This window comes from Furipterus horrens, unplaced genomic scaffold, assembly GCF_987537825.1.
Source record: "Furipterus horrens unplaced genomic scaffold, mFurHor1.1.pri manual_scaffold_10, whole genome shotgun sequence".
NCBI classification, from domain to species: Eukaryota; Metazoa; Chordata; class Mammalia; order Chiroptera; family Furipteridae; genus Furipterus; species Furipterus horrens.
In genome coordinates, this window is record NW_028327180.1 from 46441672 (window position 1) to 46465402 (window position 23731).

At 49.4% G+C, this 23731-nt stretch overlaps 1 protein-coding gene across 2 annotated transcripts; it reads left to right on the top strand.

The window, feature by feature from the left end:
- Nucleotides 1-1126: 1126 nt before the first annotated feature.
- Nucleotides 1127-21989, top strand: TPM4 (tropomyosin 4). Of its 2 annotated transcripts, XM_090289854.1 has the most exons (9): nucleotides 1127-1308; nucleotides 6234-6359; nucleotides 10564-10697; nucleotides 13000-13117; nucleotides 13642-13712; nucleotides 14610-14685; nucleotides 16433-16495; nucleotides 16578-16647; nucleotides 20698-21989. In XM_090289854.1, exons 1-9 carry the CDS (start codon nucleotides 1195-1197, stop codon nucleotides 20778-20780), a joined length of 855 nt encoding a protein of 284 aa, XP_090145980.1. In that variant the 5' UTR covers nucleotides 1127-1194; the 3' UTR covers nucleotides 20781-21989. The 2 variants fall into 2 exon arrangements, with proteins under 2 accessions (XP_090145980.1, XP_090145981.1); XM_090289855.1 differs by lacking the exons at nucleotides 1127-1308; nucleotides 6234-6359 and adding an exon at nucleotides 6598-6856.
- The last annotated feature ends 1742 nt before the right edge of the window (nucleotides 21990-23731 follow it).

A 23731-nucleotide genomic window follows, 5' to 3' on the forward strand; every position in this document is an offset into this window, starting at 1 on the left:
CAGCATTGGGAGAAACCAATGTCCTCAGAACATGAATGAGATTCCAGAATGTTATGTTCTGTTTGCTACCCTTTTGGCCCCAATACCTTTGGGTGGGGGAGTTCTAACCATGATAATGAGAAAAAAAGCTAACTTAAGGGGCAGTGGAAGAATCAAGATGGGGCAGAGGGGAGCTGAGAACTCTGGATCTTGGCCTGATCCCCAAGCGCCCCAGTGGTGCTGGCTGCTGCCCAGTTTCTCTCTTTATCTCTCTCCCTCTTCGGCTTTGGGCAGGAAACACAGAAGCCCCCATCCCACACAGAAGTCTTGATACTGGGCTGGGAGTTCAGGTCTCTGTTCAGGCAGGCTGCCTGGAGGACAAGACATCTGATCTGGGTTTTGAAGGATGAATAGAAGTTTCCTAGTTAAAGAAGTGTGCATGTGACTGTTAGAGGGCATTTTTCATTTTAATTAAGGAGGATTTTCTGATCTTCTGGGTGCTGGGCACTCAGGGACCCACAAGCACGACCAAAGCACAGGCCTGCTCCAAAGCAGCTCAGTCAGAAAGTGATGATCAAATAATAACAATAAGAGTATAGCTCCCACATTCAGAGCAAGTGCTGCTGGGGCTCTCTGTGTTTGTCAAGTGAATGAATGAGCAAACACATCTTTGTAAAGGCAACAAATCTTGCCCCAGTTGCTGGGGCAGCAGCAGGAGGTGGGATGGGGGCCTAACTCCAGTTCCTGGAGGCAGCACCCAGAGGGTAAGAGAAAGGAGGACAGGAGCCTCCCCAGCCCACTCCCCACCCACCCACAAACCCTCTTCAGCCCTCCCGACCACAGATGGGGAAATTGAGGCCAACCAGCAGGCTGCTGGGGATCCTCCTGGGCCAGCACTGTGCCCCCATGCTCACAACGGACCTGTGTCACCAGGTTAAAAATGGAAACAGGTCAGACCTTCTTTTTCTTCCTTTGAGAAAATCCTAGGCCCAAATAAGGTATGGGCTGCGGGCGGCTGGTGAGCTGGCCAAGCCCTCCTGAGAGAGCAAGTGGTGGCTGGCCTGGCCAGCCTGGGCTTGGGCCTCCTCCAAGACGCGCCCAGGCAGGGCGGCACACCCTGGGGAGGCTATAAGGGCTCCACTCCACCCTGCTGTTCACTCAGCCCCAGCCACAGACCCCGACACAGACCCGCTGCCCACACCCTCTGGCTCAGCCATGGAGGCCATCAAGAAGAAGATGCAGATGCTGAAACTGGATAAGGAGAATGCCATCGACCGGGCTGAGCAGGCCGAGTCAGATAAGAAAGCTGCCGAGGAGAAGTGCAAGCAGGTGAGGGGGCCAGTCGCAGGCCGCACCAGGCTGCCCAGCGCCCTCTCTGAGCTGGCACAGCTTGGGGCTGAGGGTCGTGTTCTCAGAAATCTTGGTACCTGGAGGTTAGGAAAGGGATGGAGTTATTGATCTGACCAAGAAAGAGTAAGGGGATCACTGTCTTCCCTGGACAGGTCCCTGGGCTGGGAGAGAAGGGGTGACAGAACACACCTAACAGGGCCAGTGGGAGCCAAGTGAGGAAGAAGGGACATTTGGATATATGTGTGCAAATGTTAAGGGTGTGTACAGGTGCGTTGGGGTGAATGTATCAGTGTGGGTGGGTGTGTCCTGGATGGGATGGTTGGAGGACACTGTGTGTAAGTGTATTTGTGTGTGTTTGAACATTTCTGTGTGTGCACGTCATGTGTGTGTGTTCTGGCTGGAGTGTGGAGGGATGATGATTGCTGTGAAAATGAGTGTGCAGAGAGGTATGAGTGGGTGTGAATGAGTGTGGCTGTGTTTGTGAGTCCATGTGTATGAATAGCAGTATCCATGTGGGATTGTGTGGATGGGGGAGAGGCTGGCTGTGTATGTGTTTGTGCAAATGTTGGCATGACTGATGGAATGTGCTAGTGTCAGGGTGAGTGTGTGTGTCAAGACTGTATTGGGGTTGGCGTGTGTGTGCTTGGTGGTTTACTCTTTCTGTTGGGGTGTCTGTGTGTGTACCTGCTGAGTGAGGGTGGCAGTGCAAAGCTTGTGTGTGTGTGGGTGATCCTGTGCCCATGTGACTGTGAGCCTGTGGGTCCACACTGGTGACTGTTCTGGAAGGTGGCCAGGTGTGGGTGTGTGGTGGGGCTGGTTGTGACTGGCTGCAGGGGCAGCTGGGGGTGGCAAAGAGTACCTTCCAATGGCTGGGCATGGAACCCAAATCCCCAGAGGTCAAGTTCCCCCTCTGTGGTTGGGAACGTCTGGAGACTGGGATGAGTGAAGATTTGAGAATCTTGTTGAGGCTCTGCTGTCTCTGCTGTGAACTTGGCAGGGCAAGGCAGGGCTGTCTGTGGCAGGCACAGGCCCTGGACTCAGCTTTAGGGATGAATCCCAGGAGACTCTGGCAATAAGGGTACATCAGGTAGCAATTGGAGGGGCAATGGCAGAGGTCTGGGCTGGGCAGTCCCAAGGCCATGGTTTGGGACAGAGGAGAAGTCAGTCATCTGTGTCTCAGTGGCCAGAGCAGCGAGTGGGAGGAGGGAAGGGGGTCATACCTCTTCCATAGTGCCCTGCCCCCCAACAGGGCTCATCCACATTCTGGAGTCAGTCTCAAGCTCTCAGGAGCATCAGGGTCTCATAAGCCCCAGGAGCTTCCGAGGACAGTGACACCAAGTGCCTAGCCCAGCCCAGCCCAGGCTCCAGGCCAGCGTGGCAGGTAAAAGCATAGGCCCTGAGCTCAGACTGGCCCTGTTCACAACTTGGTCACTGAGCACCCTGGGGGGGAAATGTTTTTACCTCTCTCTGTGTCTTGGTGGCCTCATGTATGAAATGGGGAAGTGACAGTGGTACCTCCCTTGTGGTGATTATGCAGGTAGATCCCTTGTCCTGGCACCTGGCACAAAGTAAGTGTTCGATAAATGCAGGGTTGTTTCCTGCCCCTCCCTACTTCCCCATTGGGCTCCTCTCTCCACCACCACCCCCACCTTGTCCTAGAGCTGTGACACATCTACACTGGTCTGCTACACCTCAGCCCTCCCTGTCACAAATGTCCCTCCTCCCTGTGTCCCTCCCTAACAAACACAGACGCCCATCCTGTGCTGGCCCTGAGCCATCTGCTTCCATCCATCATTCAACACTCATCATGAGGGGCTTGGCAGACAAAAGCAACTTGATGGCTCTAATTTTTACTAAGGTGTGAGTGACTGATATAGCATACTCTACCAAGGCAGACTCAAGTTCAAAAGGAAGGGCTCCTCAATGCCTCCAGGAAGCTTGTGGCCAAGGAGGCAGGGACAGGTTCTCTGGCCTCTGGCTGGATTTTCATTCTGTTCTCTCATTTTTCTTTCCCACAAGTCTCCCACTGGGGTAGACTTGTGCTCAAATACAGGCTGAATCATCTACCTTTGTGACCCACAGCACATCGCTGCCTTCCTCTGAGCCCTCAGTGTTTTCATCTGAAAAATGGGGGCAAACGATGCTTCCAATGACCAAGCATAAAACCAAAGACCAAGACCTGAGAGGCCCAAAGCAAAAGCCAGTGCCTCACAGGGCCAATGGTCAGTCCTGCCTTGGATCACAGGTGGGAGGTGACAAGGGACTCAACTTATCCAGAGTGCCTTATGCTTCAGAGGAGGCCAGAGAGTGTGGGTCTTGGGACCAGCCTGGCCCACAGGGAGCCTGCAGAAAAGTCCTGATTCCAGGTCCCCTAACCCCCCACCCCCACCCATCTGTTGAATGTGGGAATGGGACCAAGAGGCCCAGCCTGCCTGCTTCCTGCCCGCTCCTCTCCCAGGGCAGTGACATCCGCCACAACTGGCCTTTGACCCCACATTCTGACTCAGCCCTGCCTGAAGCCCCCATTTATGGCGACTAAGGTGTAGTTCATGACCCTCCCAGCCGTTTTACAGGCAGGTAAACAGAGGCCCAGAAAAGGAAGTGACTTGTCCAAGACCTCCCAGAGCCAAGGCAAGGCTCTGCCCACCCAGAAAGGAGCCACACACCAGCACGTGCTTCGTGTGTGGAATTGGAGGGAAAGGAACCGATTAGTGTCAGTCTTATTTATTTTTTATACTGACTCCAACCACAAAAGGGGTTTTGGAGTTGTGTCATTGATTCATTCTGAGAGCTTCCTCCAGGATTCCATGGTTAGTGCCCAGCCCCGTGCTGGGTGATACTGAGGCCCACAGTGACCTTAGCACCAGGCCTGACTCCCAAGGAGCCCCAGGCTGGGGGAGATGGAGCCAAACATAGAGGGACACCCCAGCCTCCAGGGTAAGGCTAGGCCATGGAGGGACAGGGACTGGAGGGTCCAAGGGGGTGGCAAGGGCTCTACCTAGAATAGCAGGACAAACCACCTGGGGAAGGGGCTTGGGCTCTGGGTGTGGAAGGTCAGAGGGAGGAGGGTGTGCTGGGCAGCAGGCACAGTATAGCCTAGTGATCAAGCTAACAAGTTGGAGTCAGTTTGACATGGGTTCAAATACCCTGTCTGTATGGGGGTCTCAGTTTACTCTTTATAACATGAGTCTTCAGTAGCGGGCCTGGCACATTCTTAATGCTTTATAGCCCCCTGCCCACTTTATCCCAGTCTCCGCCCATTGCCCAAACTTTCCCAGAAAAAGTCATCAAAACCTCAGTTATCTTTGTAGCTACCTGGGCACTCAGATGCCACCATGTCAAGGCTTCTACTTTGCAGAAGAGGAAACTGAGGTTAGAAAAGGGGACAGGGGTCATAGAGCTGAGGCTTGGAGTCAAGCTTCTGGGCTCCTTGCCTAGAGGTCAAGGTTAGGCCCATAGGCCCTGATTGAGGCCTGAGCTGCTGTCATCCTCCACCCTCCTCTGATCCTCTAATCCCAGCCCCATTCCCCAGCTCAGCATCAGACACTCAGAGGCCCTGGGATGGGAGACTAGGTGATATCACCTTGGGACAGAGGTCTTTTTAAGAATTTGCGTGAGTGCGCACACACATGCACACACACACACATTCCCACACTTAGCACATTTCAAGGATGAACATGTAACCTAGATCAGATTCCCAGCTTGATCTGAAAGCTGCAGGCGCAACAGCTTTTATAGCAAAGCCTGTTCAGGAAGGAAAAGAAGGAAGTCAGAGAGGGATGCAGGAAAGCAGGCCTGGCATGAGGACCTGTTTAGAAGTGGGTTCAGTTCCTGTGCTGTGTGACCTGGGGAAAGTTACTCTGCCGATTTGGGCTTCCTGCTATGAAGAGGCAGCAGGAGGATGAAGCGGGGGTGGAGTGGCCAAGGGGGCTGCCTGGGAACATGGACAGGGTTGGGAGTCAAACTACCAAAGGCAAAAGCTGAATCAAAGCATGACTTGGACTAACCACCCAGCTCAGAATTAGGAGGAGGAGGAGGTGCAAGCTGGGGCTGGTAGAGAAAGTTTCCTGAGCTGACCATTGACTGATGTACTGGGAGGCAATAGAGATGGAGAGGTGGACTGTGTGGTTTGTGTCCCATAAATCTGAGCTTGTCAGACTGGGGTGTGGGGAGGTGGCCAAGACTCTCAGGATAAACAAAGGTGACTCAAAATTTGGGAAACGTAGAGGATATTTTTATTACAATGAACACAAGCCAGATGCCCAAGAATTTAAAAGATTTAACCTGAGCTTCAGAAGAAAGTGGTTTTCAAAGGGCAGCTCTCTTCTAGTCAAGCCCCTAAAGTCCAGGAGTGGTGGGATGTCTGAGACCTTTGACCTTATCAGGGTATTTTTGTGACAGTGTGAGAACCACTGTTGGGCAATGGGGAACTATGGCAGGTTCTAGGCAGGGGGAGGACAAACATACACTTAGAAAAGTTCTCTGGCTGGGGTGGTGGTGTGCAGACCTAGAGGGGGATCAGCTGGAGATAGGGATGGTCCAGGCCTAAAGTATGAGGCTCCTCCTTTCAGTTTAACCCAATCACGGGGAGGCTGCACCCCTGAAACTGGGATGCAAAACTGAATGCGGTATCTGGGAGAAGTGTCAGATTCTTCAAAGCTGTACCTGATTCCCCACGAGTATTGGGGGACCCTAGAAAGGATAAGCACACCTGGACCAAGGACAAGGAAAGATGTGAAAATCGTATTCGCACGCAGCACTTATTGAGTGGTGCATAGTATAGTTATTCCCTGTTTTACAGAAGAGGAAACAGCTCCAGAGACAGAGGACTCTTGTAAATGTGGGGGAAGCCCCTGCCATGGGGCATGGCCCCCTGACTGACACGTTTCCCCCTCTGTCCCCAGCTGGAGGAGGAGCTGACGCATCTCCAGAAGAAAATGAAGGGGACTGAGGACGAACTGGACAAGTACTCAGAGAATCTGAAGGACGCACAAGAGAAGCTGGAGCTGACGGAGAAAAAGGCCTCGGACGTACGTGCGCAGGAATGCGGCCCCCCGCGGCAGGGCCAGGCAGGGAGGGAGGAAGAGGAGGAGGAGGAGGAAAAGGAGGCGGTGCCTCCCGGTCCTTTCTCCAAATAAGTCCCGAAAAGGGGCATTTTCCAGCAGCTGCGGCCAGCGGTGCCGACGTCAGGCCCTCCCCCAGCGGTGCTGACGTTGGCAGCGGGGCCGGGTGACCTCATCGCCCAGACAGCGGCCAGGCCAGGGACTGGGAGGGGCGGGGGCGGCACCCTCGCAAGCAAAGGCTCGGGGGCTGGGGCGCGGCTGCTGCAGCTTTCGCCGGAGCCGAGTCTAGCCAAGCCCAGCGCCCGCTGCGTGCGCCCCCGCGCCTCCGTGCCATGGCTGGCCTCAACTCCCTGGAGGCGGTGAAACGCAAGATCCAGGCGCTGCAGCAGCAGGCAGACGAGGCGGAGGACCGCGCGCAGGGCCTGCAGCGGGAACTGGACGGCGAGCGCGAGCGGCGCGAGAAAGTGAGAGCCGCTCCCGGGCCCCAGCTCCGGCCCCGTGCGCCCCCGGCACGGCGTACTCCCTGGCCCCGCGCTCCCCAGCTCACCCCGCGTGCCCTCCTTTCTTCCCTTCTCCCGGCGCCTCTCGCTTCCTGCGCGCTCCTGCCCGCCGGCTCGCCACCACAGTTGCTGTCCACCTTCCCCCGCCCCCCAACTTGCCCGGCTTCGCGCCCTCGACCTCGGCGCTCCAGATCGCAGACCCCCAAACGCCTCCAACCCCCCACCCTTGCTCGGGGCTGGCTGCTGAGACCTCTTCCTCCGCTGCCCTCCTTCCCTGCCCTGGGACTGGGAAGGGAGCGCTGCGGCCAAGCGGGAAATGGGGGGATGGGGCCTAGTGCCCGTGCGATCCCGGAGTGGGGTGGGGGCACCACGCAGCCATCGACTCACGCTGGCGCTGGGGTCCGGAGTTGGGGTGGGACCCGCGTCTGCACCTAGGAGCCGTGAGTGAGAGTAGAAACGAGTTTCCATTGTCTTGAAGTTGGACTGGTCGACTTGGGCTGGGGTGGGATGGGGGGGTTGCGTCGTACTTTCTCGCCTCTTCTGAGGCTTCCTGGCTCTCGCTGAACTTTTCCAGCTGTTCCCAGGGGCGCGGCAGCAACGTGTCTGCTCCCGGCAAGGGGCGGAAGTTCAGCTCCGAGTTGTCGGCCTTTCGTTGCCCAGCTGGCCCCTGCGGAAACCAGGGCTGCAGGACAGACCCCGCCTTTTCCAGAAGACCCTTGGAATGTTAGCACGGGGCCCTAGACCCGCGATCGATCTGTGCGCCTCTGCTGCGTGCCACAGGTCCTGAGACAGATAATGGAGCTGAATGAGGAGAGGGCCTTGCCGCACGCTCTCCATCCCCTGACTGTTCCTCAGGATGGGACAGATGGTGGCAACCCCTGGGGCTGGGGAGAGATGTGGATTCTAATACCATCTCCTACCACTGGGTACTTAACCTCTAGGAGAAAGTCTACCCTTCTGTAACGTAGGGCTGATAATACTGGCGACTCCCTAGGGTAGTTAGGAGGGTCCTGGAGTAAAACCTCCCCGTATTCATCTGGTACAGAGTAACTGCCCGATTCCTGTTTTGTTTTCCCCTCCCCTTCCTCTATCTCCAAAAGAGCTCACAGTCTAATGGGGGTGAGGGGGAAGGACACGGAAGGCTGATTGGCATCCTAGGGGGTCTCTGTTCTGTTCTGGGAGCATGGCAGGGAGGCGGCCATCCAGTGGAGCTTCAAAATGGAGGTTGAGCAGTCTTTTAGAATAAATTAGGAATTTTCTGGGACAGGACACCTAGTTGTGTAAAGATTCAAAGGCAAAAAAGTTGAGGGAGAGGGTGGAAGCTGGAATGTTGGGACTCAGGGCAGGGACCCTAGAAGCGGAGAAGATGCCTGGCCAGGTGGACTTGCCATGGGGATTGAGCCCCAGATGGCTTTGACTTGGCCTGAGTCACGGCCTTTAATCCTGGGAGCCTCCAACAGTAGCTGGTTTGGCCTCTTTCGCACAGGGAACCGGCGTAATCCTCCCTCTGATCTCATCCCAAGTCATCTCACTGGAGGACAATTACTTCTGCTTAAAAATGGCCCTCAGCCGCAAGCCAAGACAGGAGTGGGAAGAAAGATGCTTTTGTAAAGTTGCAGATATTTTAAAATGTTCACTTTTCAAAGCATGCTTCTCTTGGTCAGGCAGGGGAAAGCTTGAAGAAGGTTCCTGGGCAAAGGAAGGGGGCCCAAAGGGGGGAAAAAAAGCCCTTTCTCAGTTGCCTGTAGATGAAGCTAAGAGCCGGTGTGTGGCAGACTTCTGGGGCTGCCTCCAACAGCTGGTTTCATTTAGATTTTTGTGTGATTAACCGACATCTTCCTGTTCCTTGGCCACATGTATCTAGCAAGCCTCTTTTACCTTATAAGGGAAATCCTTTGTAGCGTGTGGAAGCTTTGATTGCAGGAAGGGGTGGAGCCCCAGATGACTAGCAGTGACTAGCAGTTTTTCAAAAATACATATATATGTATGTGTCCATATAGGTGAATGCACCTCACAACTCTTTCAATTCCAGATAATTGAAAATATGCCCAAAGCATGGTTGTCAGGATTTAGAATCCCCTGCATAAGGAGCTGCTCAGTCCTTTTTTCAAAGAAAACTCCTAAATCAAACACCTCTGTCTGATCTTAAAAATCAATTCCTTGACTGCTAATGGGTATAGGATTTCTTGCTGGGATGATGAAAATGTTCTGGAATTAGACAGTGGTGTTAGTGCACAATTTTGTGACTGTACTTAAAAAACATTGGGTGGGGGGGATTTAATTCCTGCCCCAGTTGCTGAAGGAGTTAAGATTCATGTAATTTAAAAAGAATAGAAGGCACTCATTGGAAGGAGTGGATGACATTTCTTAACAGAGTTCATCAGTGATTTTTTCATGGAGTCTGCAAAAGGTGTTTCAGAGGAGGCTGCTGTGAGAAACACCTGTGGGAACTTCCCCTGCATCTGCTGCCAGAACTCAGGAGCTGAGAAAAGTGGCCCAGTTCTCTGTTTTGCAGCAACTCTGGCCTCATTGTATTTCTCCATATTTTTGCTGTTTAAAGGAGCAGGGGAGGGGTGGTTTCCCACTCATTTTCACAGCCTACCTCAATCCAGAGACTTATTTTTCTTGACATCACGCCAGTGTGGCTTTACCTGGGCCTTCGCATCTCCCCTCAGGGGAGCCCCGTTTTCACCTACTCTCAATATCTCTTCCTGAGTGTTGGCTGGCCTCAAGGCCCCCACAGGACTTTGAGGTTCAGGGTGCAGGTTGAGCAAAGGAAGAGCCTCGGACTGGTGCACAAGGGGTCATTCCTTACCAATTATGTGGCGCTGAACAGAACTACTGCACCTAGCTGGCCTCTCTGTTTTCCCATCTGCAGAATGGGTGAGAACATGAGGGTTAAATGAGGCAAAATCATGGCTTTCAGAGCTGCCCTTTAGCAGGATAGCACCTTGCCCTTCAGTGACAGTCCTCACAGCAGTGTAAAGGGACAGGGATAGGAGAGGGAGGCTCAGAGCTGGGAAGCAACCAGCCTAGCGCCATATGGCTACAGACTGGCGAAGCAAGCCAGCGTTTTTTGATACTGGAGTTCTTGCTTTTAGGCACATCTCACTACTCCTGGAAGATCCCACAACTGCTCAGGTGCCTCTTCTGTGCCTGTACCCAAGGTCTCGTTCTTTCTACATTTTGTCTCACCATCTGGCCAGGCTCATGTAAGGGTGGTGTTCCATCTGGATTGCCTTCTTCCCCCATGCATATGGTCAGCATTTAACTGAGGGCTCCGTATTCTTGCATTTATCTTGCCGTTGAGGTGACTAGGAACAGACCTGATCATGTGACAGGGTGAGCCAGGTCCCCAGTGGCCTTGTTCTCTAGGAATCCCATGCACAGAGGCCAGCACTGCCTCTCACAGCATATGGTACACTTGTCTCTTCTGTGGTGACTTGACCACCCATCCTGTACTGGGACACACATCTTCCTCATTGATTGACCGGTGTTCGCTCATGTTTTGGGGAAAGATACAGAATATTCACATCCAGAAAGGAGTGTGAATTCCTTACTGCCTGGACTCCCGGGTAGGCTCTGGAGTTGGGAGTGGCATTAGTTGAGGGAAGGGCTTCCTGCTGCTGGCCTGTTACCTCCTAACCTTGCTGCACCTCTGACCTCCCCAGGCTGAAGGGGATGTGGCAGCTCTCAATCGACGCATCCAGCTCGTTGAGGAGGAGTTGGACAGGGCTCAAGAACGACTGGCCACAGCCCTGCAGAAGCTCGAGGAAGCGGAAAAAGCTGCTGATGAGAGCGAGAGGTAAGGATGCTTTGAACCCGGTGGCACTGGTGATGGCTCCTAGGACATGGAGATTGCATGGATGAATGGCTGACCTCACAGAACGGGGTGAGAGTGCATGTGATTATGTGATTGAACATGTGCAGATCCATACACTGTGTGCCCAGCGCCTTGGAAACTGTCACACTGAATGTAGAGGTGTTTGTCATTGTGATGGTGATGGAGAAAAACTGCCACGAGCAGAGGAAGGGAAAAAAGGGCAGGGCCATTATAACTGCAAGTATGACTGCAATAATGATCAGAGTTTGCAGAGTCTGAAGGCCACTGTGCATCTCATCCCTGTTTTCAAGACATAAGTTTCCAGGGTAATGTGGGAAGGAGGCAGGTGACAACTTGGAATGGGCCATGCAGACATGATTCTGTATAATGCTGTTGGGCAGGCTGTGGGCTACTGGATGGCTGTGACAACATGTCAGGGACAGGCACGAACTTGCAGCTGACAGTGCTCCTCACGCTCATGGCATGAGCACTGCATTTGGGCCTCCATCTTCTGGAGCACGACAGTTTTCTGGCACAATTCTTGCAGACTGTGTGCTTCACAGAAGCAGCCGTTTCTGTGTGCTGTAAATGGGCTCCCTGGGTGGTGACAGGGCAGGCCAGGCCGGTGGTGGTTGTGTGTCTAGCACACGATTCCACAGAATTCTCACTTGCCTTGTCTACTGTGGTTTTCCAGGATGAATTCCTCCAAAGGAGTCATTCCTGATTGTGCAATGGTGGCCAAAACCAGAGATTAAAAGCCAACCCTGGCGGGCAGGGTCGGGGAGGGAGACTGGGAACCAACTAGGATCTTGGAGATTCACTATCGGAGTTGCCCAAGCAGGAAATTTCTTCCCGTGCAGTGGAACTGTATGCAAGGGTTCAGACCGCAGGGCAGGCTCTGCTTCAGCCACTTGGTGGGGGCACAGCAGTGGGAAGTGTGAAGGATTCCATCACACAGTGCTCATGGCTGGGCCTGGGGCCTGGGTTAGCTGCTGTCCGTGTGCACTGTCAGATCAGCCTGGCTTGGATGTCTCATTTTCAAGATCTCCCCAGGGCAAAGCCTGGAATTGCCCCTTACTTGTCACCAAAAGCGTTTGGTGACACTGTTGTTGGAGACTGATGTTTTTGGTAAAAGGATTTCTATACTTAGGAGGTTCAAGTCCTGCTGCCGCTTGCTGTTTGGCCTAGGGCAGATCACTGATTTCTCCAGGACTGCAGTGGGCTTTCCAGGCTTGCTCACCTGCTGATCTTGAGGCCTTGTACAGGGGTACAGGGTGTCGTGACAGTCAGTTGAGAATGGTAGTGACAGCCCACAGGGACATATTTATTAGACAGCAGAAGTATGTGCTCCTCTGCTCTGGGCAGGCAATACACACATCAATAATGTTATCCTGGGCTGGCCTCTTTGGAAGTGCTGATCTTACCTGGATCGCTCCAAGCAGTGCAGGCCAGAGGGAGCTCATGTCATGGTCAGCCAGTGGAATCATGCGAGACTTCAGCTGTCCCTGGGAGGTATGCACTATCCTCATCCCTCGCCATGTTGAGACCCGGCTCTTACCTGAGCTTTCCACTACAATCTATTCATTGTTCTGATTTCTGCTCACTCCTGTTTTTGAAACCTTCCAGTGATTTCCTGTCCCCTCAGCATAAAACCCTTAGCATGTCATTCAAGTGCCTGGCCTATGGTCTGGCCACCCTGGCCTTCTGCTGTGTTGTGTCACTTCTCTGTGGCCTTCTTTTACGGCGCCCTCACTGAGGAGTACTTGCCCCTACTTGTTCACTGTGGATTCTTCTCTGGAAGTCTTCTGTGACACGCACACACCCCCTCTCCCACTGCTGTGGAATTCATCTCTCCTGTGGCCCAGACTTCTAATCACATCATAGTAACAGTTGGAGTAGATGTACGCCCTGTTAGTAGGCAGAGGCAATTTAGAATGGGAACACAGACTCTGGAGCCAGACTGCCAGGTGTGGGTCTCAGCTCTGCACTGACCAGCTATATAACTTTGAACAAGTCACTGAGCCTCTCTGTGCCTTGGTTTCTTCCTCTGTGAAATGGGGACAATGTACCTACTATTTCATGGAGCAGTTTCAGTGTTTAAGGCACTTAGAACCACGCCCAGCGTTCAGTAAATGTAAAAAAGTGCATGTGCGCAGCTCTGTGATCTCCTCTTTGGAGTCTGGTTCTTGGCAGGTGTCTGAGAAGTCCTTAGATGAGCAGGGGCACAGAGGTGGGTGATGAGGTGGCACGTGTGTGGCGGTAATGACAAGGTTGCTCCTTGCAGAGGAATGAAGGTGATAGAAAACCGGGCCATGAAAGATGAGGAGAAGATGGAGATCCAGGAACTGCAGCTCAAGGAGGCCAAGCACATTGCAGAGGAGGCTGACCGCAAATACGAGGAGGTGAGTGGGGCTGGCAGATGGTGGTGGCGGCAGCAGGAAGTGGGGAGGAAATGGATGTGTGATAGGGACACCCTGGGGCCGCCCAAAGGAAGCTCTTGGGGAGCTCAGCTGTCCATCTGTATCCACAGCTGTTTTTCCAGAGACACACTTGGCTGGGAACTGTATCTTCCATGATGCCAAAAGGTCCTGGGGAATTCTGTGACGCTGTCTGACTTGGTGGGGAACTGACCAGATCACTTTTTGTCCCGTAGTTGGCTAAATTTTAGCACAGTTTGGCTAAAATTGGGAATCGTGGTCCTCAGCTGTGGGTCTTCCAACAGGAAGCTCAGTCCTCCTTCTGTCTGCCTCACCCCTGGCACCCAAGGGAGAGAATGTTGATGGCCTCCAGGACTGAGTTGAAGAAGCAGCAGAAAGCCCTGTGAAGGCAGATAGTCTGGGCATGGCCTCACTGTGTGCACTGGGGGGACACCCTACTAGGTGTGGCTGTTGGCGGCAGTCACCGACCATCCTTTCTGTCTCTGCAGGTAGCTCGTAAGCTGGTCATCCTGGAGGGCGAGCTGGAGAGGGCAGAGGAGCGTGCTGAGGTGTCAGAACTGTGAGTGGCAGGGCGGGACTGCGTGGGGAGGCCCTGTTCAGCTTTTGGGTCTGAGCCAGAGGGGGTTGGCTGACACCAACCAGAGCCTCTGCTCAAGTGGATGGGCATCTGGGACTCGTGGCTCAGTCCCTCCTCTTCACTTCTGTGGCTGACAAAGAGAAGTGGCGACAGTTTGTCCTTGCTGCCCACATCTTTACTTCCCACAGAGGTATTGGGAAAGAGGAGTGAGGCAGCTGGTAGTAGAGAAGCCCAGAGGTCTCGTTCTTCCAGAGAGTATCTCAGTAGGCAGTGCTTTCTTAACAGAAAGCTGACCTAGAGAAGATGGTCCCCACCCCGCCTCAGCGTTTAAATGCTTTGCTCCTGAAGTCATTATTTGGCCATGACACATTCCGGGGCAGGCAGAGTGTGGGGCGGGAGAAGCTTGATCAGACTCCTGAAAGCTCAAAAAAACCAAAAATCCTCTCTTCTGGGCCCGCCAGCTCCATGGAGCATCCCGCAGCGCTGAGAGGGGTCTGGTTTCACAAATCCATTCTGGGCTTGCTTCCTAGCATGTCGAGCGTAAGGTCTTGATTGCTATCCCCCAACCTCCTGCGCTCCATCTCATTCTTGCACCTTCTGGAGTCAGCCTCATCAATCATAGATTCCACAAGTCCCTGTTGCTTCAGCCTTGGCAGGAGCCCAGGAGCACTGTACAAACCTTCCCAATACTCCTCAGCCTGCCTGCCGCGCCTTCGCCTGGCACGCTAGGGTTTTGATAAGTACACAGTGCTCCAGCTCAGGAAAGGCCATTAACCTTTTCCCGCATTCCTTGTGGATGCCTCCTTCGGAAAACTGCTTTTAGGGGAATTGCCTGCTCTAAGGGAAGATAAGGCACAAACATCCTTTACCTTTGTGCAGAAAATGTGGTGACCTGGAGGAAGAACTCAAGAATGTCACAAACAACCTGAAGTCACTGGAGGCTGCCTCTGAAAAGGTTGGTAGTTGGCTTTAGTTGGAGGGTGACTGCCTGAACTTGCTTCCTTTCTTCCCCAAGGGACGCAGGAGCATGCCAGGGTATCAGGGATCTGACCTGTGTTTGCCAACAGCAGCTTTAGAGCCCAGCAGCTGGGACTTTTCCCCACAGAAAGAGGTGTCTGGTGACTGCATTTCCCTCTTCTGTGGGGTCTTGGCACCATCTTTTATCTCCACTTCTTAGGAGGTGGAGGTGGAATGTGAGATTGATACCTGGTCAGGCTCCTCATGGGGAGATATGAACATAGTCCTCTGAATACAGAGCCTCCCTGCCCCACTGGAATCCCTTGGTTCTTCCAGAAATAACCTTGAAGATTGAGCAGTCGATGTCAGAGGCAGAATTGGGTTCTTTAGGTTGAAACAGTATCCAGAGTGGTCACTACAGGATAGAATCACATTAGGAGCAGTGCATAGTCTTCCTCAGCTCACCCTGCTGAATTTCCATCCTCATCTCTTCCTCACCCTCCCTCCTCATGCTGTTCTCTAGTAGCCTTGAACTTTGGTTTCACAAACATTCCGTGTTCTCTCATCACTTCCAGTTCTCTGAGCCTGCTGTCCATTCAGCCAGGGGTGCTTTCATTTTCTCTTTGCTTGATAACCTCCTATTCATCCTGTAGGTCTCTGCTTAAACAGCACTTCTTCTGAGAAGCCTGCCTTGATTGCTTATCTAGGTTAGGTGTTTCTGGGCTTCATGGCCCTACCTATGTCTTTTCTTATAATAATGGTTGATCTCATTTATCATGATTACTCAATTAATTTGCATACCTTCCTTAGTAGATTATACACTTTAAAGAAAGGGTCCATGTCTTGACTTCTTTAGAGCTATATATATAGTTAGTCCTAGCCCTGTGCTTGGCGTGTATTTGATACTAGGATATTTGATGAATAAATACAGTTCAGGTGTGCATGCCAAATGCCACCCGAGGCCTTAGGGATAGATGGTAGAGTGGCAGTTCGGCCTCTGCTTCTGTGAGAGCTGAGTTAAGTTGAGTGGAAGAGGCTGACAAGATAACAAGGTACTTTGGGACTTCAACAGAGGGACCTTGGAAAGTTGGGAAAGGTGTCACAAGGAAGGGAACTTTAAAAAGGCTGTAGAATATGAGGATGGTCAGGAGCTCAAATTCCAGAGTCAGATTCCAGTCATGGCTTAGTCACTTGATAGCCATGTGACCTTAGACAAATGACCTCTTTACTCATCTGTAAAATGGGATTGAGGATATCTAGCAACATAGCAAGCCATTGATAAATATTAGCTACTATTAATCTGAGTTGAATCTTGAAAGACACATGATTTCTAACAGCTGGTCATGAGGAAAGGGACATTCTGTGCTTGGGGACCCCATCATAGAAAAGAATGGGGAGGCCAGAGAGTACACATTACTATTGAGGAAGGAGACAGCACCTTGAGGAGGTTGGAAATACAGATGTGAAGGGCCTTGAATAGCATGTATTTCCATTCAGTCATTGGCCCCAACTTCATCACACTTTTCTCTCAAGTTACCAGCCCAGTACCGTCCCAAAGTTGTCTCCCACAGATTCTCTGAGTTTTGCACATATTTCTTCTGCCTGGAAAGGTGCCTGCTTCTACTCTGCTTCTTAGGCATGTTCAAGCAAACACTCAATTCCAAGGAGCTGAGAACCAGCCAGCATTCTTTTATGCCTTTTTTTTTTCTCTCCTTTTAAAAGCAGTGTTTTGGTTTCTCCCACAGTATTCTGAAAAGGAGGATAAGTATGAAGAAGAAATTAAACTTCTGTCTGACAAACTGAAAGAGGTGAGTGATCACACCCAGCTGGTCAAGTTTCCCCTGGGGCTGGTCTTGAAGCAATCGTAGTGACTCTGGTCTTTTTCTCTAGGCTGAGACCCGTGCTGAATTTGCAGAGAGAACAGTTGCAAAACTGGAAAAGACAATTGATGACCTGGAAGGTAGGAAATTACCATCTAATTATGTTTGCTCTGCGTCCCCCTACCTGACATATCCATGGAGCGGTTGGGGACGTCTGTGCAGGGGCAAGCGGGGCTGTATTCCATTTAGGACAGTAAAGGGAAGAGTGGTGTCACATCTGGGAGCCCGGAGCACTGGAATTGGAGAGTGAAAATAAAATTCAGACGTGGGTTGCCAGTTTTGGGGAAATAAAGTATCTCTGGTTAAGTAACTCCACGTGTGAATACAAAGACCCAAATATAGCTGATTAAAAAAAGAAGTCCTTATTATTTTCTTTCATTTCCTTATTTCTGAAAGATGCCTTGCATTTTTTAGATGTCTTGCATTTTTAAAGGCACGCTCTCCCAGAGAACTCAGAGCATATCACTATATGAGAAAACGGAAATATAGAGAATGTAGAGACTAAATAAAGACTGTAATCTGCAAGCCTGGTGCCCACAGATCCCATGATTTCTTGTAGAGTTCCAACTTTTTTAAAAAATTCTGTTCTGTGTTCTTCATGAGATAATTTGGGATTTCCAGATCTTAGGGTTCTGACAGAATCTCCCAAGCTGCCTTTTTCATCCAGAAAGGATGCAAAACTCATTCCTCATACCATATGTCCTGAGTTTGGTTTGGGAAGTGAGGTTTCTATGTAAGGGGAATGCTCCCTTTCCAAAGCATGACCTTTGAACCAGGTGACATCATGGAGAGTCAGGAAGAACCCAGGGCAGGAGGCTGGTGAGAAGCTCTGTGCCTTCTGGTCTCCACTCCTTCAAAGGCTCATTCTAAGTAATTCCCTGCAGAATCTCCAACTACTTAGAAATCACTTTGTCAGTCTTCTGTTTTCTTGTTTGTTTTCCATACGACAACAACTTCCTCCTAGTTCATGCTTTTTTTTCTTACATTTTTTTCTTCCTCTCATTGCTCATCTGTGGCCCACCATTCCGACCCTCATGTTCTGTCCCCTGTGTCTCTTATTCTGAACTCTCCCTGAGGATGTCCACCCTCTAGACGAGCGGTACACTCAGAAGCTCAAGTACAAAGCTGTCAGCAAGGAGCTGGACCATGCTCTCAACAACATGACCTCTCTCTGAGAGGCAGCAGTGGTGCTGCCCTGTGTCCTAGCAATACTGAAGTCTGCCTGCTCACTCCCATGGGCTTCTAGAAGCTCCCCATTTCCTGCCTCCTGGTTTGATCCTTCAAGCCACCTTCTGCTGTGTCTGCCTGTGTGACCAAAATAAAGACAGGCGATCCTCATCTGCATGCCCTCCTATTTTCGTTTTCTCCCCTTGCTGCTTTTGAGCCATAGTAGTCGTGACGCCCTTGACTATGGCTACAACAGAAAGTGGGTGGTTCAGATGAAGAGCTCATTTCAGAAAGAAAATTATGCCCATGTGATTCTTTGCTGATGACGTGAAAACAAAAGCCAGTTTGGCACAAGCTCTCGGGCCTGGGGTTAGCCAACTGTATCTGCATGCCAGTAGCTGTTTTTACTTAAACAGAAATTGTTTTGAGTGGAGATCCATCCACCCTCTTAAGCAGCTTCAAGAGTCAGCAGAATTTGCAGAAACCAGCAGGCTTGGTTCAAAAAAGAGGCTACCCTTGATTGGGGTTTGCTCTATGATTCAAACAGCAGCAATGGCATTTTGGTCTCTTCATTCCTTTTTGCACTTGTTCCTCTGTTATACCCTAAGAGTGGTATCTGGGTTCCCTATGTGTTCACTGTTCATGGGACATCTCTCCAGCTCCCAGTCCTGGGAGGAAGTTCACCTGTGAGGCTTTCCTCTATATCTTGCCCTTAGAAAACTTCCCTATAAGGAATAAGTTAGCCTGTGGGTATTAAAAGGTCATGTTTATAGTGACTGAAAGCTCACAGGTTTTTCAAAGAGAGTCCAAATTTCAAAGTCTTTTCAACCCTCTCCTGCACTCTACCACCACTACCTCAGACTGCTGCGGTAACTCTGACATGTTGATATTCAATCCATGTCTTCTAGACTACCCCTCCAACTTGAAAATGGCATGAAAATCTCTATAATTAGCCTCAGTTGTGGATCCCTATAGCTTTTTAGTCCTCATCCTGTTTGGTTCAGGTGGGAACCTCTGTTCCGATTTTTCTTTATATTCATTGCTCCAAAACACATCTGTAAATGACCCATACCCTTCCACCCCCAGCAGCTCCCTGTTTCTAAACTGCCATCCATCAGGAACTTCTGCATAAACCACTCCCACCACAAATTGCCATACATCCACCCCCGTGTGGAGGTGGGTGTATATTCTGTTTGCTCTCTCTGTGTGTTTCCAGACATTTGTAGTCTCCACCCTTTGAAATAGCTGTAGCCCTGCCTCCCCACTCATTCTACCTCAGTAAGCACCTAAGTGGAACGCCATCGACAGGGATTCGGGCTGTAGAGATCTACCCCTACCTATTGACAGTTGTGGGCCTTTCATGATTCTCAAGGGCCATTAACACTTTAAGGGGAAGTTATTTTCTCTCAGGCCTAATGGCAAAATAGATGCCAGGAATCCAGTGGCAAGGTGAAGTGAGGTCAAGATTTGTATTTGAGGCTATCTGGGTTTAGATTCTAGCTCTACCACATTAGCTAGGTGGCCTTGAACAAGCTACATGGCTTTTCTGCAAAATAAAGGTGGTCACTTAGTTTTTGTGACGATTAAAGGAGATAATGGAGAAATGGGTTCACACAATAGTAGGCATTCAGTTACCACGTGTTCTTCCAGACTGGATAGGCCTGGGTCACTGCTCTCTCTCTGGTGGAATCCTCCCCGATCAGAGTGTCTTGGTTTTCTAAGTGCCTCGTCAAATGAAAGGTTCTGTAGTTGCATTTGAAAGGCTGCCACCTTGTGCACTTTTTTTCTTTCTGAAAATTTCCACATTTAGCTTCCCTTCAGTATTTTAATGAGTCTTGGCCTAGTCCCTTATCACCCATCACTCATGACAAAACCAGTTCTACCCCGTGTTCTGTCATGCATAACTCTGAAGGGCATCTTACTTTTAAAACAATTTTTGTTTCATCAGTTCAATCACTTAATAACATACCCATAGTCTGGCTTAAATTCCGATCACATTGCATTTACCTGGGTTTGACTACATTGCTATGGACACATAGACACAATAACACAATTATGCGTGGACATTCAACAGCCATTCCCAGAAGCTCTAAAGGAAAGATGGGTTACAAGGTTATATTTTCCTTCCAAAAGCTCAAGGAGTAATTACCTGGCCTTTAGGGGGGAAATGTATTAAGTCACCCATATCTAGGACTAAAATCTTATATTTGTGTAGCACGTCACAAATTCTGCAGCATTTCTTGTTTCTCTCTCATAGGAACTCACAGTGGTATTGTTTTTCCCATTTGACAGATGGGGAAACTAAGACCTAGAAAGGTTAAATGGCACAGCTGGGACTTAAACCCAGGTGTTTTGACTTTAGGATTGCCAGATATAGCAGATTAAAATATAGGACGTGAAGCTACACTAACCTCCTCCCAGGACCAGTCTAGATTTACAACTTAATTTTGGAGAAATCATCTGGAATAACCACCCAAACGCTAGCTGGAGAGAAGTCTTATAACAACGGAGAGACAGAAAAGGCCACTACATCACAATGTGACCGCACAACTAAAAATTTTAATAAAAAAGTTTGAAGCTGAAAAAATAAATAAATAAAATAAAATAATAAAAAAATAAAATATAGGACGTCCAGTTAAATTTGAATTTCAGATAGGCAATGAATAATTTTTTGGCATAAGTACATGTCATGCAACATTTAGGATCTACGTATACTAAAAACTTATTTATCTGAAATTCAGATTTAACTGAACACCCTGTATTTTTTTCCTGAAATCCGATCTGACTCCCAAATTCAGTACTTGAACTCTGTCTTTCCGTGGTTCCAGTATAATTAAAATGCAAAGTCCTTTCTCTGCTATGACTTCTGCTCTGACAGTATGGATTTTAGGAAACCTTTTTCCCCCCACCTTTAACAAAGATGCTTATTAATTTATTTTTCTCCCACTCTTAATCCTCACCAGAGAAACTTGCCCAGGCCAAAGAAGAGAACGTGGGCTTACATCAGACACTGGATCAGACACTAAATGAACTTAACTGTATATAACCAAAACCAGAAGAGTCTTGTTACAACAGAAGCTCCAGACCTCTGCATCTTTTTCTTCTCTTGTAAGAAATTTCTTTTGTTACTGCATCTGTGCAAATTATGAATATCTGACCAAATATTTTGTATCAGAGAAGCTTTGAGCACCAGTTAAATCTAATTCCTTCCCTTTTTTCCCCAAATGACACCAGATTTTTCAGCTCTATTTTTATTATTAAATTGCATTTATTTCTAAGCTAGGCAGGGTGTTTCCTATTGAAGATTAGTCTCTTAAGACTGAAGGCATTTGGTTCCTGGGAGATTAGACAGACCCACTCTTTAAAAACTCAGTCTCTAACATCTAGTCACTGGTTGAAGAAGAGAACCTCTGGGCCACTGTTGTACACACTACAGGAGGCCAAGGACCATCACACTAAAATAGGTGGAGATTTTCCATCCAGAGCAAAAAAGGGGGCGTTAAGCTATTGTGGGAAGCCATAAACCATAGACAAATGGAAGCATTGTGGAAGCATTCCCTTTCCACACTACGGTGCAGGACAAACATCCTGTGAATAGTCAGCATGAGAATGCTTGAGAAATAGTCATAACATGTACTCTGAAATGAGGCCATCCACTCAGCAGGAATGAATATGGTAGAATTCAGTCCTGTTCAGGAAGCCACATCAAAAACACTGCTAGACATCAATATTTGAGCAAGAGCATTTTCTATTAAATATAAGGCATAGGGGGCTTTTTGGCAGCAGAGATAAAGTAAGTGGCCTCACTTCATCTCCTCTGTTCTTTAGGGAATGCTAAATTGAGGATTTACTTATCTAGGACTTTATTGCCTTTGTCAGGACCAAGTTAATAAAAGACCAGGAAACTCCTGATTCAACTGGATATGGAGTATTTTATAGACAGGGCTGCACATTTGTTTTGTTATATTTTTGCTTTTTCAGTTAACATCTCAGCTGAAACATTCCATATTCCCCAGCCGTGTGGGGGGCAACTCAAGTTTACAGTTCTGACTAAAAACCACCCTGCTTCTAGCTTACCTGACTCCTCTGCCCCTCACTCCTATTTATTGCGCATCACACTACCCAGGAGATACACTAGCAAATTGTGCAATTGAATAAAACCGACACTTTTCATTTAGATTCTTGCAACTGTATCATATGTAATAGTATCACTTTTTCTACATTTTGGTCAAATAAATTTTTACATAAACTACAATTTGTTTGAATTTTAGACTTTGGGGACATATAAGGCATTTTGATTCAACAAGTGTGAATGGGATGGAGAGATAATTGTGCCATGAAGTTAGTAAATTGTATTTATTGGCTTTATACCACAACTTCATGATGTAAGGATTGTGATCTCTTTATTACAGTGAGAACACTTTGCCTCAGTAACTCAAAAGGTCCTGTCCTATGTTATCCTCAATCTTCCTGAGCCAGGCTGTGAAGGATAGTTGGATTTTAATAAATGGGATAGGAGCAGGAAAGATGGTCCCTGTTGCTTGAGTTAGGAAAGCACAGGCCTGCTTGGGAAAGGTTTTCTGTATGTTGAAAAAAATAGGAAAGCTAGTGGGTAGGCTGGGTCCACCTTGCTGAGAGCCTGAACTTAACTTGGTTAAGAGTAGAGACCCATGGACATTAGGAAAATCCACTTATTCAGTTTCAGGAAGGACTAAAAGGGGGATACGCTAGAAGCAGGAATGCCAGTTAGAAAGATGTTTCAGTTGTAGTGCTTGCTATGGAATAAGAAGAAAAAAGTCATCTGAAGGATGTAACCTTAAGATTTAGCTGACTGGATGACAGGGAACTTAAAGGGTCAAAGATGGTTGCAGTTTAGTTACCTAAATTGCTTTGGTATTTGCCTCAAGATCAGGTCTTAGGGAAGAGGGGTAGGGAATCAAAAAGAAATGAAAGCCTTTAAAACTTGATGCAGTGTGCAAACAATGTTTTGTTACCAGGTACAACTGAAAACATTGCCTGCTATTCAACATTCAGCTGACACTGAGCTTGTTTAGATGGTAGATGAGCATGTCAATAAAATAGAATCCCCTCCTATAAATGCCCTACCACTCACTACTAGAGTGAAGTTCCTTCTCCCTCGTCCTGCCGCCTGAGGCTGTAATCTAATCTCAGGATATTGCTTTAGTCACCCTTGTGCTTGAGCACTTAACACAAGTGTTCAGTGTTTATTAAACTGACCCATCTCAGCTCCTGGGGAGTTCCAGTCCCATGAAGTGTGGGTGGAACACAGGGTGGGGTTAGGATCAGGTTGTGAGGACTTGATCTTGCCCATTGCCTGTGGATGGAGATTGGGTAGCTTTTAGAATGAGCACACTACAGGGTTGAATCTGGACTACAGAATGACTGGGGAGACCAGTGGGAGATGTGATGATCTGAGGGGAGATGGGAACAGAAGAGCAAGATTCAAGAACCTCTGAGAGCCAGGATGTGCGGGATGAAAGGAAAGTCTCAAAGACAACTTGGATTTCAGCTAGAAGGTAATTCAGGACATGCAAGTGTGAGTAGATGATGAGGTCAGTTGTAGACATGCTGACTTTGAAGGATCTTTGACAAATCCAACAGCAGATGCTGAGAAAGCAGTTGGATGTGGAGAGATGGCTGGGCTCTGGAGTCTGAGTGAGAATCACCAGTGTGGAGAGATACTAGAAGCCTCAGGAGGAGTGAGGGAGGTCACCCAGAAAGTGCAAAGGGATAGGAAGAACCATGAGACACACGAACATCTAGGAGACAAGTAGAAACTCCCCTAAAGACAGCAAGGGAATTTGAGAAGCGGCACCCAGAGAAGAGGAGGCATAAGTGGCAGGTGAAGGAACAGGCATATAAAATGTGGAAAATGGCAAGAAAGAATTGCCCAGGAAGGTGGGCAACCATCAAATACCATGGGAGCTGAAGGCTACAAAGTGGTATATGGCTTTGGTTGAAGCTTTTTCTAAACTA

Bases quoted from the DNA above. Each gene is read 5' to 3' on its own strand.
- TPM4 (XM_090289854.1), top strand. From the start codon at position 1,195: ATGGAGGCCATCAAGAAGAAGATGCAGATGCTGAAACTGGATAAGGAG. The intron at 14,686-16,432 runs GTTGGTAGTTGG...TTTCTCCCACAG, and splicing joins TGGAGGCTGCCTCTGAAAAG to TATTCTGAAAAGGAGGATAA. The intron at 16,648-20,697 runs GTAGGAAATTAC...AATCCTCACCAG, and splicing joins GACAATTGATGACCTGGAAG to AGAAACTTGCCCAGGCCAAA.